At 38.8% G+C, this 17806-nt stretch overlaps 3 protein-coding genes across 6 annotated transcripts in view; all 3 read right to left on the bottom strand.

The window, feature by feature from the left end:
* Nucleotides 1-136: 136 nt before the first annotated feature.
* Nucleotides 137-2315, bottom strand: rps27.1 (ribosomal protein S27 isoform 1). Its single transcript, XM_079259147.1, has 4 exons — nt 2267-2315; nt 1543-1651; nt 1320-1430; nt 137-383 (listed from the first exon to the last, which is right to left on the bottom strand). Exons 1-4 carry the CDS (start codon nt 2270-2272, stop codon nt 355-357), a joined length of 255 nt encoding a protein of 84 aa, XP_079115273.1. The 5' UTR covers nt 2273-2315; the 3' UTR covers nt 137-354.
* A 653-nt stretch (nt 2316-2968) lies between these two features.
* On the bottom strand, nt 2969-8210 carry lrrc71 (leucine rich repeat containing 71; the record flags this gene model as incomplete). The annotated part of the gene is made up of 16 exons (XM_079258694.1): nt 2969-3024; nt 3304-3376; nt 4018-4109; nt 4372-4480; nt 4683-4756; nt 4849-4906; nt 5106-5195; nt 5308-5382; nt 5526-5609; nt 5698-5857; nt 5967-6035; nt 6225-6299; nt 6406-6481; nt 6762-6869; nt 7090-7203; nt 8147-8210. The coding sequence occupies 16 exons, from the start codon at nt 8208-8210 to the stop codon at nt 2969-2971; spliced, it is 1377 nt and encodes a 458-aa protein (XP_079114820.1).
* An 866-nt stretch (nt 8211-9076) lies between these two features.
* Nucleotides 9077-17806, bottom strand: part of ash1l (ash1 (absent, small, or homeotic)-like) — a 36841-nt gene continuing 28111 nt past the window's right edge. For 3 of the 4 annotated variants that reach the window (XM_079258461.1, XM_079258462.1, XM_079258463.1), the window contains exons 20-27: nt 16578-16844; nt 16165-16251; nt 15968-16058; nt 15500-15638; nt 15145-15317; nt 14705-14871; nt 13753-14239; nt 9077-11491 (exon numbers count right to left, since the gene is read on the bottom strand). In XM_079258461.1, coding sequence (XP_079114587.1) covers nt 11400-11491; nt 13753-14239; nt 14705-14871; nt 15145-15317; nt 15500-15638; nt 15968-16058; nt 16165-16251; nt 16578-16844 — 1503 coding nt within the window. In that variant the 3' untranslated portion in view covers nt 9077-11399. The remainder of the gene's footprint in view (nt 11492-13752; nt 14240-14704; nt 14872-15144; nt 15318-15499; nt 15639-15967; nt 16059-16164; nt 16252-16577; nt 16845-17806) is intronic. The other variant, XM_079258464.1, reaches the window with a different exon arrangement.

The following is a 17806-nucleotide window of genomic DNA, read 5'->3' as shown; positions in this document are numbered from 1 at the left end:
TAGCTTTTTGTGTAATAAAATCTGCATCTCAACACCTGCGTATTGTTCTATAAATCTCCATTTTAATGACTTTTCTATGAGAGTGCTGCTGTAGTATTAAATGAGTCTACATCATAGGAACCACACAGAACATTCCTTTAGCCAAAACAGTATTTTATTTAGAGAGACAGGGTTGGAGAGTGGAGTTACAGCAACAGCTGATCTGTTAAACACTGGAAACCCATCTGCTGCCCAGTTAAGTCTTCTGGTCTGGTTTCAATTCGGACCCTGGGCACTGCCGCCGCCTCGGACACAGCATACGCTGATATCAACTGGTCCATCCCGTCCTCTCCCTTTCAGCTCCGAGGAGAGCAGTTAGTGCTGCTTCCTCCTGAACGAGCACCCTGGCGGAGGAGATAATGACAATCAGTCGGCTGCTGACAAAAACCCTCACAGGACAGAACTAATGCAGGCGGGGCGCGTCGCTATTGTCTGACAGTGCTGATGCGCCTTTTCCATCATGTGACTGATTAGGTCACCTTCTGCCATGACCACTTTATTTCACATTAGTGGTGGGAATGATAGGAGTGTGCTGACACCAGACAATTCAACAACCCCAAAACCAAGTGAAACAGTAGCAAATGAATAAATCTGTGTTCTCAGCCTTCGAAAGGGGGGAGCCATTGATGTAGCTCAACCCTTCTGCAAACTGAGGTTGATCTGGCACTGGAATGAGATTGGAAGACCACGATAGAGGAAGTCCAGTCACTTAGCAGTGCGGCCAACTACCTCAAAATGTGTCAAATAATTGCTGTGAAACTTTTAAAACTTGAGTTGCTTTACATAATCACTTTCCAATGATAAAATTAGTAATACAAATGTGTAATAAACATCCATCTTTGTTAACAGGGAAGCAACAAAATGCTTATGAACCGCAAATTTTCCCAAAAGGTTAAATCAAGTATTGGCTCATTAAAAAAAAAAAAAAAAAAAAAAAAAGACAGGTCTTGCATCAAAACTGAGGAGCAAAGATAATGGATCAATATTTTAAGATGTAGAAAAATAGTGATCATCATAGGGATATTAAATGATCTGGTAGATGAATAAAAGATGGCAGAAAAACTGGGTTTAAAAAATTGATGCTAAATTGATGCTTTTTCATGTACACAAAAAAATAACTAGCTCAATTTCCTTCATCTTTAATGCCAAGAAGCCTGAAATAAAACAGCTAGCCTGCTAAGGCACTGATGAAACACCAGGCCATTTGTGCAAAGAGATACTGGACACATAAACCCAAACCACACTAACTGGTAATAACAGCAGTCCAGGTTGATACTGACCCTCTGTGAGACGTGCTTTCCCTCCAGTGGGCTGACACAGGACTGTTGAACAGCCCACACAAAGCACGACTGTCTGAGCGTGGCTGAACACCGTCGTGATCTTGTAGCATCCTAGAGAGGGAACCAATCAGTTAACTGTGCAACCAATAACATGTAAACTTCATGTTTGGTGTTGCCAGAAGGACAAGCTTGTGTGTGTGTGTGTGTGTACATAAAACTGCACCTGGACATTTTACATCCATAAAGTAAGAGTTGGGACTCTGAACGAGACGCTTCTTCTTGTGCCTCCTTTTCTCCTCCTCAGGGGTTGGGTGCAACAAGTCTTTCGCGAGCTGCGTTGGAGGAAAAAAAATAATTTCAGTGAGCGTGTTCACGTACAAATTATCTGCGCAAACATTGGATAAAACTCAATGCTGGTGACAAATTAAACAAACATGTGGAATAACCGTGAGGTAACCCCGTTAAATAGCTTCAAAGCTCAAAAACAATCCGCCTGGTTTGTTTTATTCCGCTTCAGGACTGCTACGTTGGCCTGTTCAGGCTCCTAAATAGGCCTACATCGCTTGGATTAGATAACAGACTGCGCATTTTCTACAGTCTCCCGCAAAACTACAGATACAAGCAGACTGCTGCACACCGCAACCTTAAATCTAGGAATAATAATCGAGGAGAAAGTGTGATCATTATTGTTCGGCTTTCATTTTTATTAGAGGCTCTGTTGAACTGGCTCCATGTTTGCGGTGTGCGCGCAGCCATCTTGTGTCACAATGCGCTCGCAATGTGCGCAAATTCTGCTAAAAAACTGCGACTTCAACTCATGTAACCCGCCTAAAATTGTCCCCGTTAGAAACGCAAGTATTTCATGTAGGCGCTGAACCCCGTGATGGCTCTCTAACACTGAGCTAAATGGTGAAATGGTCGTATTGCTATGGTCCGTGCACACTTACTGGCATGTTGGCGAGGAAGTAGCCGCTGCCGAAAAGGAGGCATCACCGGAAGCGAGCAGCTCATATTGGTGGGTCCTTTCAGCACGAGCCGGACGTGACGAAGCCTTTACGGCTTGGCGGCCATATTTGTAAGGTCAAAACACCACCCTGTTTAGCTCAGACTGTATATGAAATATGTATCTCTATATAGTCTATGGTTTAGCATTGATTTACTCTGCATAGTTTCAGTTTACCAAAAATGTTTTCACATACCCAGTAAGTATTGTCTACATATACAGACGTTTGACAAATGAAACATTCAAAGGTAAATACTATAGTAATTCAAAATATGAAAACTAAATGATTTGATAAATAGGATAAGTAAATAATAAATTAAATAATATTACAATGCCAAGAATAACACAAAGTAAAGTCCCAAAGTCATTGCTTTATAGGAAAGGGAGTCAGAGTTTAAAATGACCTTCTTTGCTAAAAGAAATATTAAATAAAGGTAATTCATCTTCGGTGCTTTGTAACTTTAGATTGACAGCCAAATGTAGAAAAGGATTGGGACTGTATACAAAGTTATAACCTGTTCCTTTTAATGTAAGGAACAGGTATTTTCTTTTAATGTAAAGAAAATACAGATGAAAGAAAACCAAAAATGTTTTTATTGTTACAAAACACTGGAAGTTGTAGAGGTAGACATCTTTGTGTACAGCATCATGTCACCTGTCCTTCCTCTTCTCTTGTTTCAGGGCCGTTTTTGATGTGAGAATCTGCATGAAATAAATATTTTAAATCTAATGCAAAAAATTGTGTGTACAGTTCTTGAAAAGTAATAAATAAATAAATTAAGGAATATATGTATATATATATACATATATATATATATATATATATATATAAAAATATATATATATATATATATATATATATATATATATATATATATACATATATATATATATATATATATATACATATATTATATATATATATATATATATATATATACATATTATAAGCACTATGTTCACTATGTTTAACATGTTTACCTTTGTCATTTCTGAAAGCAATCAGTTCCTTTATCTTCATGTAAGAATCACACTCTGATGAAAAGGGATTTCTCTGTGTGAGAGATTTCAGAAAACATAACATACATATAATATACAAAAGAAAAGAGGAAAAGAATACGTGGAACACCATAACAAAGATGCTGGGTTAGGCTCTAACAGCTTCTCTGCAACCTTGAATTAGACTAAGCACTATAGAAAGTAAATGAATGAAACACCATAACCAAGTAGTGCTCAGAAACATCTGCAAAGAAACCCAGTCCACAAGCACAATCTTAGGAACAGCTATGATTGAGATGTTGTGTTGTTGTTATGGGATGATGGTGTGACACATGTGAACATAAGGAAAGATTTAGGAGAAGACACTCATGCTTAGATGAGAATGTGACTACACTTAGACAAAGTTGACATGATAAATAATATTATGCAATCAAATCCCAGTTAGCAGGAGGGGATAAATATGACTGAGCATAATTCAAAATTTGATAAATGATAGTTGAGTGTTTTCTTTGCTAAAGGACATTTTGGATGAAACTCTGGAATGTCATTTAATATAATTTATCTAATTCAAAGCATCATGGGTGAAAATTTATTTACTTACAGATAATTTCACACTATTACAAACCAGTTACAAACAGAGGTAAAAAGACTATTCAACTAGACCAATGGAGGGCTTCCACTGGAAGTGAAACACACCTGCAAGCAAAGACGCAGTAAACCTCCTCCCTCATCCTGTACCTCCAGTGACCTTAAGAACAATGGCAGCGACTTCTCTGTAATTCTGTTTCCTGCACAAAAAACACACAATATAACTTTTCATACAATTTCATTATTTATTCTGCATATAAGTTTGAAAAAATAGCTGTTAAATCAAGAGCTTAAAAAATTAATGTTAACAAATGAAGGTGTAATTAACCCAGCTTGAATTATGCATAACCACCTTGGCAGAGGTATTTAATGTCAATTTAAGATCTTCTTGCTTCTTAGTGAAATTGTAGTCATGCTATGTTTGTCCTTTTATGAAGGCATGAATCCACTAGAGTTGCTCACCTGCCAGGTTGAGGGAGGCAAGCGTCTTATTTCCAGAAGAGAAGAGTTGTCCATCCCTGCAATGCACCGATGGGTCCAGCAGGGGGTTCACTATCTCCACCATCTCTGCCTGTTTGTGGAGACAGAAACAACATTCAAAGCAGAAGCATCACTAAAAACATTTCAGCTCCGTACAATACTGCATCTTCTAAACCTCCTGCAGAAAACCTGATTTACACAAGGGGAAGGAAAAAGACATAGAAATGGTAATCATATTTAGCTGTTTACGATAATCTGGTGTGTGATGCAGCTTGATTGAATGTTTTAGGTACCTCCTGTGTAGGTAATTGTTTTTCTTTACCCCCCAGCTTTCCATTTTTACTCAGAGTCACCTTTGTGTCAGTGGCTAGAAAAGATATTAAATAAACATTAAAAAGGAAACAAATAATGCCATTTTATAGGATAATGCATAGAAAAAGTTTTATCTGTAACACTTACATTTTCTGTGAGACTTCTCTTTATTGTCAGTTGATTTCTCATCTTTTCTGGATGAATCCTGTAACAGAAACAAGATAAACCCATATCTGAATGGAGTCAAATTAAAAGCAAAATGATTTATTGTTCCATAGGAAAAATAATAATGCTGTAGTGCTTTTAAATATTTCTTTTTTCCACAAAGAGCATATAATTAAATTGTTTAATCTAGATTATAGACAATGCTTTATTCCGCCATGTATACAGTGTTAGTAGCTAACCTTTTTGGGGGGTGTGCCCTTGATCTCCATTTTGAGGGAACCCTGTGCAAGGTGGTCCCCCAATTGGTCAGAATCCAGTCTAAGATAAGACTGCAAAAACAGAGTGAAATAATTCCTAAATGTACCTCATGAGGCCTGGTTTGTACTGATCAAGGATTTTTTTATCTTTAAAGTTAGGATTACTTTAAGTAGGCACACTTACAGTCTGCGTTCTGTGCAGGAGCAGCTTCCTCCTCTCCTTCGCTTCCTCATGAGCTAGAGCAAACTCACCTAGAACCTAAAAGTGGAAATGGTGAGCAGTGAATGCTTATTAAATTACACACAATACCTAATGTAATAAGCACAATATGATTTAGAACATTTTAAACACTAATTTAAATGCATTATCTGTCAGTTAGAGTCTTTTATGTAAATGGATACCGTAGCCAGATGAGCAGCTCCTAAGTCTCCAATTTGATTGTTGGACAATGAGAGAAAGAGCAAAGTACGATTGAAACGCAGGCCCTGAGAGACGAAACAGCAAGCAGGCACCCTATCAGCATGCAAAATGAGGAATTTGTTGTGGGAATATACAATAAATTCTGGGATATACCTGTGCAACATGTCTGGCACCTGCATCACCAATAGAGTTAAAGGCCAGGTTGAGGGACAAAAGGTTATTGTTGGCAGATCTGGTGGTTGAGAGAGCCAAACCAATCAGATGAGCGCCTTCATCTCCGATCCGATTATGTCGCAGGGACAAGTGGGTGAGGCTTAACAAAACAAAATCATGATTTAAATCAGACATGTTAGTGCCTGAAAGGGGAAGGGGGTTTTTTTGTTTTGTTTTTTTGTTTTTTACACACTGGATGTGAGACTCACACACTATCTTCAGATAGAAGAAGGTGGAAGCTTTGTTCTGGAAGAGCATTGCCTTCCAGTGTCACAGACCTACCATAAGAATACAGAGCAAATGAGATGGATGAGTAACCTGTGTTCTGTATTTTAGAGCAACTTTATTTGCAACTCAATTGCTACTTCATTCCTAACCCATTTTCCTTACCTATTTTCCATCCCAGAAACATTTAGACTTGATACAAGACAGGGAGCTTCAACACAAATTACAGAAAGTCAACTCACCTGAGGCTGGAGCAATGAGATAGCGTGTTCATGAGGGAGATTACCATTGGATCTGTCAGTCCCGCCTGCCAAAACCTGCAACACAGTGAACAGGATTACACAAACAAGAACTAAACAGCAACAGTTGTAACCCTCTTTGCTGTAACAAGTGCATGAGTCTCCACAGCTGCTCATTACTTACTGTAGGCTCTCTAGCTGGCTCATGGATGGAAGCATTATCTGGAGAACTTGGAAAATCTGCTCATTCACTTTCCATCCTGTGCATTTGTGACAAATTCGATTAATGTATTTTCACAGTAAGCGTTGCAAAGGTGCTGCAAAGCTGTTCCGGTGACAGCTACATTCTTATTAAGAAAAGTATTCTCCTTATATTTATTTTAATTTGACAGGATACATGATGCATCCCTTTGATTGTTGCAGTACAAATGACCTGATAACAAATAAACACTGTAAGAAACTGAAACAAGACAAAATGTTAAACAGTAAAATGTCTCCACAAGGGGAATTAAACACTTCCAAAAGTGTCAAGGTACTTACCAGAAACCTTCATCCTTGTGGCACTGTGAGGGTCTTCATTCTCCAGCTTAACTGTTAGTCGTGGCTTAGACCAAACGGATTCATCATTTATCTGAGACTGGGTGTCATCTGTACATAAAATATGCTTATGACAGGAGCAAGATCAGGAATGAAAATTACTGTCTTAGCACATTTTCCAAATAGTAATCTCTACCATGCCAATTTCCATTTCATGTATGTTTTGTGCATTCATTTATAACTGTTACTAGAAACATTTAGTCTGAAACTGTGTAATAAATATTCCATTATGTCTGTTTCTCTGCTCAGAACAGGAACTGGTCTTGCTTACCCATGTCCCCATCCTCAGTTTCAGAGGTGTAGACAGTGGGAATATTTTTAATGTCCAGAAAAGCACAAAGCACAGGGAAGTCGATCTGCACATTTCCGGAACATTGATAATCATCTGTGGGATAGTGGAGTTAGTAAAAATACAAACTTCTCATAATATAATTTTGGATAATGTACCTTACTGATTGTCTGAGGAGGCAATGTTTCCTCTGGAGTCAGACCTGTGGAACAACACAATGACCTGAAACTTCAGTTTTTGTAGGGCATTTTGAAATGCAGATGAAAAGGTTGTGAAAAAGTTCAACTTTAATATGGATGTTCTACCTTAGAGTAAAGGGGCATGTCATAAAACTCAATGATGGAAAGCTTGTTGTATTTATGGGACTTTTATAACAGAACTTGCTCAAAAAAACTTGTACAAAATACAAATTATAAACTTCATACATATGAAAATAATTTCTATGACTGAAAATACATTTCTGTTGTTTTCAGTGCAGGCTACTGCATTATTTGAACATCTAAGAATACATAGTCATTGCTGAAAAGCAGTCTTTAAAAACCGAGTGGCAGTATTTATTTCCTCTAAATACTGCCACTCGGTTTTTAGAGACTGCTTTTCTAATTTCAGCAAGATGAAGTCAACAAACATTTCACATGACCTTCAAGACAACTTTCTCTAGTAAATAAAAATGTTTGAAACACTTTGGGGGGGGGGGCAGATGACAGTAAATGCAGTCATTCAGGGACACAAAAGAGTGTTTTGACTCCAGTCACCCCAGTTAATAAATAAATTAGCCTATCAAACATGTGGCCTATGTGCATCTTTGGGAGAAGCCAACAGCGCGTCAAGCAAATACACTAGACCCAGCCAACTTCCTACTGTGGAAGTCGCTACATCCCCAATTCCATTAGTATAAAATTATGTAGATAATAACAAAATACTTCCATGATACTACTTTTTTTGTTGTCAACGGCTTTGCTTAACAAACAGTAACCAGGAGCCGCAGTTAAATGTTTGGCAGCTTGTTAATGTCAGAAAGATTAATTATCAAACTAACCTCTGTTTTTCAAAACCTCTTCTTCAATGTTTACTTTCTCTTTGGCTGGTTTCTTTCTGGGCATAGTTGTATCTTTACAGTCGCCAAATTGTTTAAAAGAAGTGCAGCTGTAAGCTAACAAGTAAATTAAGCGCCGAGAAGTTATTTGTGTTACCAAGGTAACCAATACAGTCCTCATATCGCGAGATTTAAATAACAGCGCCTTTAAATTTGTTTTCTAGAGCGTTTATGCATGTAGAAAGGAGTTGCTTTAGAGCTCACCTGTAGTTGTTGCAGTTAAATGTCCAAATGTTGCTTATCTTAGAAGTACAACTTTTGGCCTAGTCCTGGTTTATGCTAAAACCCATCTCTGAAACTGGCCGGTAACTTGTAAACTATTTTTATTATCTGTTATAGCAGACAAGTACGATAAACCACAATAAGTAGGATTACACACAATAATAGTGTGCAATCTATTATTTCTTTCCATAACACAATTGTTATGAGCTCAGTATCTATTCAAAACTCAATTTTTATAAACTGATCAGCCACTTAACATTGCCGTTATTTTATTTCTGAACTAGAAAATTCCTTAAGAAATTATAATTGGTGCTAATACAGAAACTGCCCGCTGACATATATAGCCACCTCAAGTAGGATGTATAGTGTGATATCCATTATTAACTAAATAAAAACTGGATTCTTCATCATATGCATTCTGCTCCTCTAAATCTCTCTTTTACTGTATCTGGGAGGTGTGCATGATTCCAATGTTACACAAACTGGCCTAATCGCTGGAGTTGTTCCAGCAAAATGTTGAGACAGAAATGGGAAAAGTTTAAAGCAAAGAATAAAACAAATGTAATAAGTGTGCATAATGCTTCAGCATTGATACCCATAAAGAACAGATCAGAGCACAATACCAAGTATATTCACAATAATGTAGTGCTTTTTTATTAAAAAACAAACAAACAAAATAACAAATATAAAACAAAAAGTAAAAACCAACGGTATTTTTCATGACTTAAGAATCATAATTACAAACTTTTAACGAGTGGAAGAAGGATTTTTTTTGACAAACTGTACACATCACAAAATGTCAGCCAGTCTGCCATTTACAATGCTTGCATCTTATTTTGTGATTGTCTAAAAATAACTAAACAGATCGCACAAAACGCACAAATACAAGGACAAGCATTATACAATGACTGCTATCACAAAACGGAACCGTTTCCTATTTGAAAGTAAAACAAAACAAAATAATAGCATGATACTGGGCTGACAGCTTTAATTTTGTTTCTGTCACCATTTAAAAATATCATAACATTTTTATGTTGGTTTGTTTTTTTAGTGTTCAACACTTTGCAGCAAAAAAGAGTACATCTCTCCTTAAAAGTAATATTATTAACAAAATTCAGTGACAAAGGTGTCGTTGCTGAGTCACTGTTATGTCCCCAATGCCTTCTGTGTCCATTTGACATTCTTCACGCTCATGCAGTACATAGATGAACTTAATTTATAGGCAACAAAAACTCAGCTTAAGTTTTATGTCGTCGGGACAGTTATGGTGAGATTTTCTGGACATTAGAAAAATCATTTTCCTCTGCACTTAAGTGTCTTCATTATAGTAATACAAACGGAAGAAATTATAATATTATAATAATCATAATACATTTAGGGCTGAGTCCTGTACAGTACAATTATAAACAAAATCCATTTTCAAGATATTGCTTTTGGAGACACTCCTCAATGTAAAGTGTGTATATTTACATAACTTGGCACTGTACAGCTTCCTGTTCCCTCGCTCCCCTTCATCGGTGTGTCATTCTCATTACGTTCTCTGTCACTTTACCACATGGGGGACATTGCAGGCCATCCCTTTTTAACAGAGGCATTGGGGGGAAAACTAAATCTCATCAAATATCACAATTTCTTGTTAAAACATTCTCCATGGCAACCAGGAACAGAGAAGACAAAAAAAAGATCTAACCCCCCCTTCTCCAAATATACAGTATACACCATCCCGCCCATCTCACAGAATATAAGAAAATATGACCATCACGATACATTTCATGTTAAGTATTGTTTACCATAGTTTTCTTAAAACTGTTAATTGCCATCAAGCCCTTATTTTTTTTTAATTTTTTTTTTTTTTTTTAAAAAGGTAAATTTTCATGAACTCTGTCACACACACAATAAGTGTGTATGCACGCACACGTATTTGCAGGCAAGGCAGTGGGAGAGCACAGCTGTGTAAGGCATTACAGTTGAAGCTGGCGTCCCCCTCCCCTCCCTGCCTGATTTAGTTAAGCTGGTGAATCATGTTACTTCAAGATAGAGGGGCGAAGCCGACTGCCTCACTAGAAAGTAAAAAATAAAAACAAGACACTTTGACTGACAAAAGCGCACTCTCAATCCTCCTCCATTTTATCTCTAAAAAAACCACACCACAGGCTTCTTCTTCTGTTCCTAAATGAGTTACTACAGTATAACAGGAAAAAAGATAATAGACTTTTTAACTTGTTTTTTCTTTTTGACTGCATCATCCAATACTGTGAGTGTGTTAGTGTGTTTCATTATAGATACAATAAAGAGCTTCACTATATCCACTGTACCAAAAGTGCAGTTCACCACCCTTGTTCTCTCTTTCTTAAGAGCAGCATCTGAGCCCACCGCTTAACTTAACGCTCATTTAACATTTCTCCTATGATGCCCCCCCCTTGGTGCAGATCTACTCATATTTGTTGCATTTTGTCACTGCAGCTATATCCCACTAGGGGGAACAATTCTTCAGCGTTTGTGTCCTTACCAAGCAAAATAAAACCATCCCTCCCTCTATACTTTCCTATTCAGTACCTGTTGATTCATTTCTGACGCTTGCTAGTGGATTACATCTACCCATGTTTGTAATGTTCAATGCATTTAAGTGCATGGGTTTTTCTTTTCTCCTATGTTCAGTTTAAGAAAAAAAAAGTTGCATGACAGTACTTAAATAAGCAGGAAATCTGGATCAGGTGTCTTGTCGTGCTCCTCGAGATCTCTTGACAATCTGAAACTGCCTTGGAGTCAGCACTTCCAAACCCCTTCCATCTTCTCAGAGCTGAGATGACAGTCTTAGGAAGAGGTAAACTTGTAAAGCATCCATCACCCCAGGGATGCATTGTGGTGTGAAATAGTTGGATGGCCAACAAGCTGTTTCTCTTGCTGTTTCTCCATTTTCTGCCTCTTTCTCACGACAGTAAAAGGCAGCATGCGTGACAGGCACGTAGAAGCGTTATTTTCTGCCAACAAATTCTCCAAAACCAAGCGTCCGTCGCCGTAGCCGCCGTCCAGCTCCTTCCTCAAGGAGATAAGTGACATCAACAGCTAGACCGCGAGGAAAAGAGACAGAAAGAAGGAGATTATTGAAGGCTTAAACAGACACATCAGATAAAAGAAACAGTAAAGATAATGATTATATGTGTTCCATCTCTTACTGCTTAAAAGTTTGACAACATCAACTACCTACATTCTTCAGGCCAGTTTACACTTGGCTGCAGATGTGCAAAATAAGGGCGCCACAGAAGCCTACTTGTTCCTATCAAAGTGTCACTTGGATGTAGGGCTGGGCGATATGACCTTTTAGTAATATCCCGATATTTTTATGGCATGTCACGATATAGGATATATATCTCGATATTTACCTTAGCCTTGAATTAATGCTTTGGTGCATACAATCACATCAGTAAGATGATTTTGTGTCTCCATTAAAACATAATTGTTCATACTGCATTAAGATATGCTGATTTTAAACATTTATGCCAAAAGGATGAAATTGTAACGAAGCAAACTGATCAAAACCGTATTTATTGAACAGTTAAAGAGGTGGCAGAAAAATGTCATTTTAAAACAAAATAAAGTGCCTTTGCATGATGTAATAAATGCAACGTATGAAAATAGGTGCTCTAGGGGGTGAATTTTCAAATGATGAACTATTATAAGGCTTTGCTTTATGGATACGTTTTTGAGTTGTCTGTATTTTTTAGTTTAGCATAGAAATCAGTCTTATAATACAGGCAGAATGTCCTCGTATCGTCTCCAATAAACGGCTTCAGCCAGTTTTTAATTCAGGATTTGATTCCCACTCCTTTCTGTACTTTCTAGAGACATGACGAGCTAAATAAATATTTAGCTTGTGTCACACACACAGTGGACGAGGTGAGTAAGTGACAGAGGCTGTGAATGTAATCAAATAGAATTAATTATTTTTGCGTGACGTGAAAAACTTTGCAATTTACGTTCCACTCTGTAATCCGGAGCGGGATCAGTGGCGGATTTGGCTGTTCATTGTGACTGTAGGTGGAGTCGTGCAGGTGTCCTCTCTGCTCCTCTGACTGGCTGCAGCTGCAGCCGGAGTGACTGAGTGCTTTAGGGCGGGGAGAGACTCTCGTTCGAAACAATAACTTTACAATATTTGCTTTAAAGTCAGTCGCCAAAACACCAGAAAAGTTTCTAATAACTCCAGTAAAAGTCGCTAGATTTGTCGCTAGTCGCTTTTCACAAAAAAGTCGCCAGATTTAGCGAGTAAGTCACCAAGTTGGCAACAGTGGCTACACGCTGCCTCTCATGACGTAGAACGTAGCTCACGTTATGTACGTAACTTGGTGCGCTTGCTTTAACTCTCTGTGCAAAGCGGTGCAGTCGAGGAGGAGGGAGAAAACCCCGCCCACAGCTAAAAACAACCGCGTGACAAAAGGATACTCGAATATGACGAATATAGGCATTTTCTATATCGCACAGGGGACTAGCCACGATATCTCAAGTATACTCGATATATCGCCCAGCCCTACTTGGATGACTAAATGCTACAAGATCAAATCTGCACACACATTTCCTACAAATGCATCATAAAACTTCAATGACGATCACATTGTATATCTGAAAAGTGTGTCATGTACTCAGTAATATACATTTTTTTTAAAAATGCACAAGATCTATAGCCCAGTTGCTTTTAAATAGTTGGGGACGGTATGAAGCAGGTCGCTATGCATTTTTTGCATTCCCCAGATAATGATCAGGACAGGTGCCAGAATATCCAATCTGACCAGTCCCACATTTTTTAGGACCCAATCTTCAATCTTACTGATCTGACCTGAAAGGGTGGAGCTTACCCCACTACAATCCATTGATTGAGAGAAAGAATGAACATTTCCTGATTTTTTGTTGTTTAAAGCCACATATCAAGAGGAGAGAACGTAAACTGCTGGATGTTCAGCAGTTTGCGTTCCCCTCCTCCTTTATTTCTGTCATGTTCTCTATTTGTTAAAATCCAAACAAGGTATCAGGCAGCTATGGCATCATGTAATTATGTAGCTGCTGCATTTACTCCTGTCCAGCCAATACGCCGCATACTGGTTAAAGGTGTGGTTGGCTTGGAAACACAACAGTGATCAGGATTTACCAAACGGCACCCGTCCCTCACAGCGAAGACCCCTTATACTCTTCATTTATACTCCAATATACACACTTTTCAGAACTTTTCACACTTATTAATTTCAGAAATGACTTAAGTTTGGAGGAAAGTAGCAGTTATGTCCAACATGTATACATGATGCATCAAAGAAACCCTCATTTATCGGATGACCTACCCCCCTGCTTTGTTCCCGGTCCCTCACCATTCTTGCTGGGTGTTCTGTGCAGCAGATCCAACAGAATCTTGTTGAGCCGCTCCCTCTGGGCCTCCCTCCTGCCCAGAGCTGGATGATGAAGAGGTGAGGAGGCTGAAGACGAGGGGAGTTCAAGCATCTCTCCTATCCTCTCGCTTGAACCTTCTTCCAGCTCCTTGCGTACCTCAAGCTCCTGTCCTTCCTCTTCTTCCTCTTCCTCTTCGTCGTCATCTCCTCCTCCTCTTCCATGGTCAGCTCGCCTGGGTTTAGCTGAAAGGTGTTCAGGACCCTCTGGAACCATGTCTATGTCATCCTCTACTCCTCTTCCATCTTCAGTCTCAGGTGGGAAGTCCTCACCCCGGTCGCACGAAGAGCCGTCATCGTCGCAGCCTTCTGCGTCTTTGGGTCGTTCGCTTTTCCAGGCCGACCGCCCACCATTCCTCTTGTAGTTGTCAGGAACATAATGGGGCTGTAAAATTTTAAAGTCGGTTTAAAGTAAGAAGACGTTATGTAAGAAATTATATTTTATCTACATCAGGTAATGTAATGTAGCACTGACATCTATAAAAAAAATCACACAGCTAATCAAGTCATTTTTATCGCTTGAATAATCCCCCAAATCCTGTAGATATTTACAGAAAGTGTAATTGATCAGCTACACATTAAGTTTTTAACCTGCGTACGCCTGAGACAAAATTACAAAGCAGGAATTTCATTGTGGTTTTCCTGCAGGCAACGGTGTGTGATGTGATTTTCCTAATTTGTTTCTGGTTTATCCCACATTCATCTGTGATTTTGCTGCAGGTAGAATAAACAAGATCAGGACAAGGAGCTGTAAATTACTTCCACTCTTAAAATGACTTTTTCTGTTTACAAAATAGTAACAGATCTCAGTGTGACAAGACCATTCAGCTGGGAACTTCATTAATCTCACCGAAAAGTCTCTTTTAGGTGTGAGCCGCTTGGGGAAGTGGTTGAAGGCATATGGCTTAGTGCAGACTGGGTAGCGGTTACGATGGATCTTGTAGAACAGGTGGGCTGACTTGTCCAAGCGGTAATCACAGATGTAAACATCCTGCTCTTTCACGCCCTTCGGCCGTCCTGTAATAAAAATACATGATCTACTGTTGTAATTAAGAAGTCTACTTAAAAGAACAAATGTATGAATGTTATAGTAAATGACGCTCATGGCTCATATCAATTCAGAGCTAAAACCACATCCATCAATTCTTTCATATTCACACTGACAGAATATGTGGAAGGAGAAAAGCTCATGTGCAACAGACACATCAGCAGCACTCTTCCAAAGAACCACTAATTAAAAAAGAGGTGAGAAATAAGCTAGAATAATATGACTATGTGTTATCTCCTTACCCTTGCAGTAAGTGTAAAGATCAAGGACACAGCAGGTTCCAACCACTGCCTCCAGGGGGATGATCTCATACAGCGGCATACGGAACAACTCATTCTGATAGAAACGCCTTGATGGTGAATGATGCGTCTCATGAGGACGGAAGTAGTGATGACCAAAGGCAAAACGCTCACCCCTTCAGATTTTCAGTGGACACATAAGAGACAAGAAAATCAAAGGTCAGTGGATTTACAGAGAACAAGAATAACTTGGAAGCATTCATACAAAAATATGTTATTTGTTTTCAATTACATGTACCTTCATAGTACAGTCTGCACTAAATCATGCTGGCTGTTCGGATTGCACAGCTGAACTTACTTTTCATTCTTCCAGAGCTTTTCAATTCGGAAGATGTCGAGTTTGTCTCTGTTGATGTGAGACAGGAGACGGTAAGACTGCCTGACAGGCTGCCCTTCAGGTGTACGCCTGCTGTCTCTCATCAGATACACACAGTCACCTTCAAAAAATACACACACACACACACAGGGAGGTTATCCATGGTTTATTTCACAACAGACTAGCAAGTCCTTTATGTCTATGTTTTGCTAAATTGCATTGCAAACCCCAATTTAGGACGACATTCACTCCAACATGGAGGTACAATACTTTTAACTGGTTGATTCAACATTTTGATTCAGGGTTCATGAAATTTATCTCGCATGGAAAACAGTGTTATATGTCTGAATTGTATGGACAAAAGATATGTTGTGTTGTTTATATTTACAGTGACTGAAACTTTCCGAATAGTATGAGCAAATGTCAAAGCTATTTCTACTGTTATGCTACCTTGGTGCAGCAGCAGCTCATCTCTTAGGAGACAGATGTAGTAGACAGAGCCTGCCTGTGCATAGCTGGGCTGGGGTATCATGGGAACCTCCTATGGTGACAAGAACACATGCGGGCAATGTGAAGCTAGTGATAAATCTGGAAAAGAGACATTAGTGAGTATGAACTTAATGACTGCTACAAAGGAATGAACATACCCTGTCTACAGGCCGAGGGTCACACTGCTCACACAAGTAGTGCTCCACCTCGGTCTCCAGTCGCATGCAGTCAAAGTGCTGCCACACCTGTAACAACAAAATCACTGTTTTCACACAAACACAAAAACCAAAAACAGATAATGGTTCATAACAGATTACTGGTCGGCTGGTATTTTACAGAACCGCAGATGTTTCTGAACTAAAACTTCACCAACACTGTAAACCTCCCCATCTAAAAATAGCAAACACTATTCACTAAGGACCAACCGCTCCCTCTCCTTGGAAAACCTCCTTGACAAAGTACTAGGTGAAGTCCGAGGAGGAACACAGACTTAAACAGGTGTAACATATCAGCCACAGAGAATGATGTTTATTTTTTATCCCAGTAAGAAAGTTTCATCATCGCTTCTTACCATACACTTTTCACACTGGATCATCAGGCCTTCGTCCTTGTACATTCCACAGATGCAACGGATGACGTCATCATCTTTGTCGTGAGACCCTCCACCGTGATGGTGGTGTCCATGATCACGCTCCAGAGAGTCTGAGCTGTCTGCTTCACTAGCAGTCTCGCCCACAATCTCATCAATCTGGACGGCAGCTTCATGACGAGCGCTGTAGTAGGCTTTCCTCAGCCGGCAGACGTCCCTGCCTACCGATGACTTTCTGCCATAATATTTCTGGTGGGTGAAGAAGACAATAGTTGAGAATGAGACTGCTTTCTTTCTTATAGAAAAATAAACTACATTTACTGCAAATAAATCTATTTACAAATGTATCAATTCAGTGACAATAACTGATGGTGTAATGACAAAGCCTCACAAACCACGTAAAGAAATTATATATGTCATAAATAAACATACAGCACAGCACTTTTGACCCTGAACTAAACCCTCATAATTAAATCATAAAAGTTCAGACTTTCAGCTGATCAACCTGCAAGTCTGTAGGAAACTTCCTGTCAAACAAAGGTCTCTGACACAAAATAATACATTTCACTGACAAGAATTTGAAATGGTCTACAGCAGGCAATCTCCCTATAATCAACATTCCAGTCACTTGTCTTCCATTGGCAAAAGGGGTCTTGGTATTTAAATTTATATGTCTACTTTAATCTCCTCTGACTGAAAGAATAAGCTACCATGAGAGCTTTCAAGTGGCACTTGTTTGAACTCCCAATTTATACAGATGTAAATCAAAAGAGCCTGCAACTTGTGTGCAGAGACTCAGCCTTCAAGACATTAAATCCCATTTGAGAGAGATTAAGACAAAAAGAACTAAAAGCAATGCCTGAGTAAGCAGAATGAATGGGATGGAAGTGAACAGTAAATAATGAATGAATAATAAGTTTGATTAGGATTTTATTTTTTGAGCTTTGGCTATCTGATAATATGAACAGGCTCGCAAATTTCCACTGAACCACTGTCTCATAAGAGCTGGATGTTTCAGCAGCCTTATCCTTCATGTAATCAGCGTGTTTGTTTTGTAATGAATGAAACTGGCAACTGGTTTATCCTTTACTGCTGTTAAACTGGATGCAACTTTTGCAGCAAATTCCCCTGGGACAAAAAGTGAACCATTTCAGAAACTGAACGTAAGTATTTCTGTGTGGCTTCTTAGTTAATCAGATATTAATAATCCT

The sequence above is a fragment of the Telmatherina bonti genome (assembly GCF_933228915.1).
Source record: "Telmatherina bonti genome assembly, chromosome: 19".
NCBI lineage: Eukaryota > Metazoa > Chordata > Actinopteri > Atheriniformes > Telmatherinidae > Telmatherina > Telmatherina bonti.
Note: the sequence above shows the minus strand (reverse complement) of the source record. Positions and strands in the feature narration are given on the sequence as shown.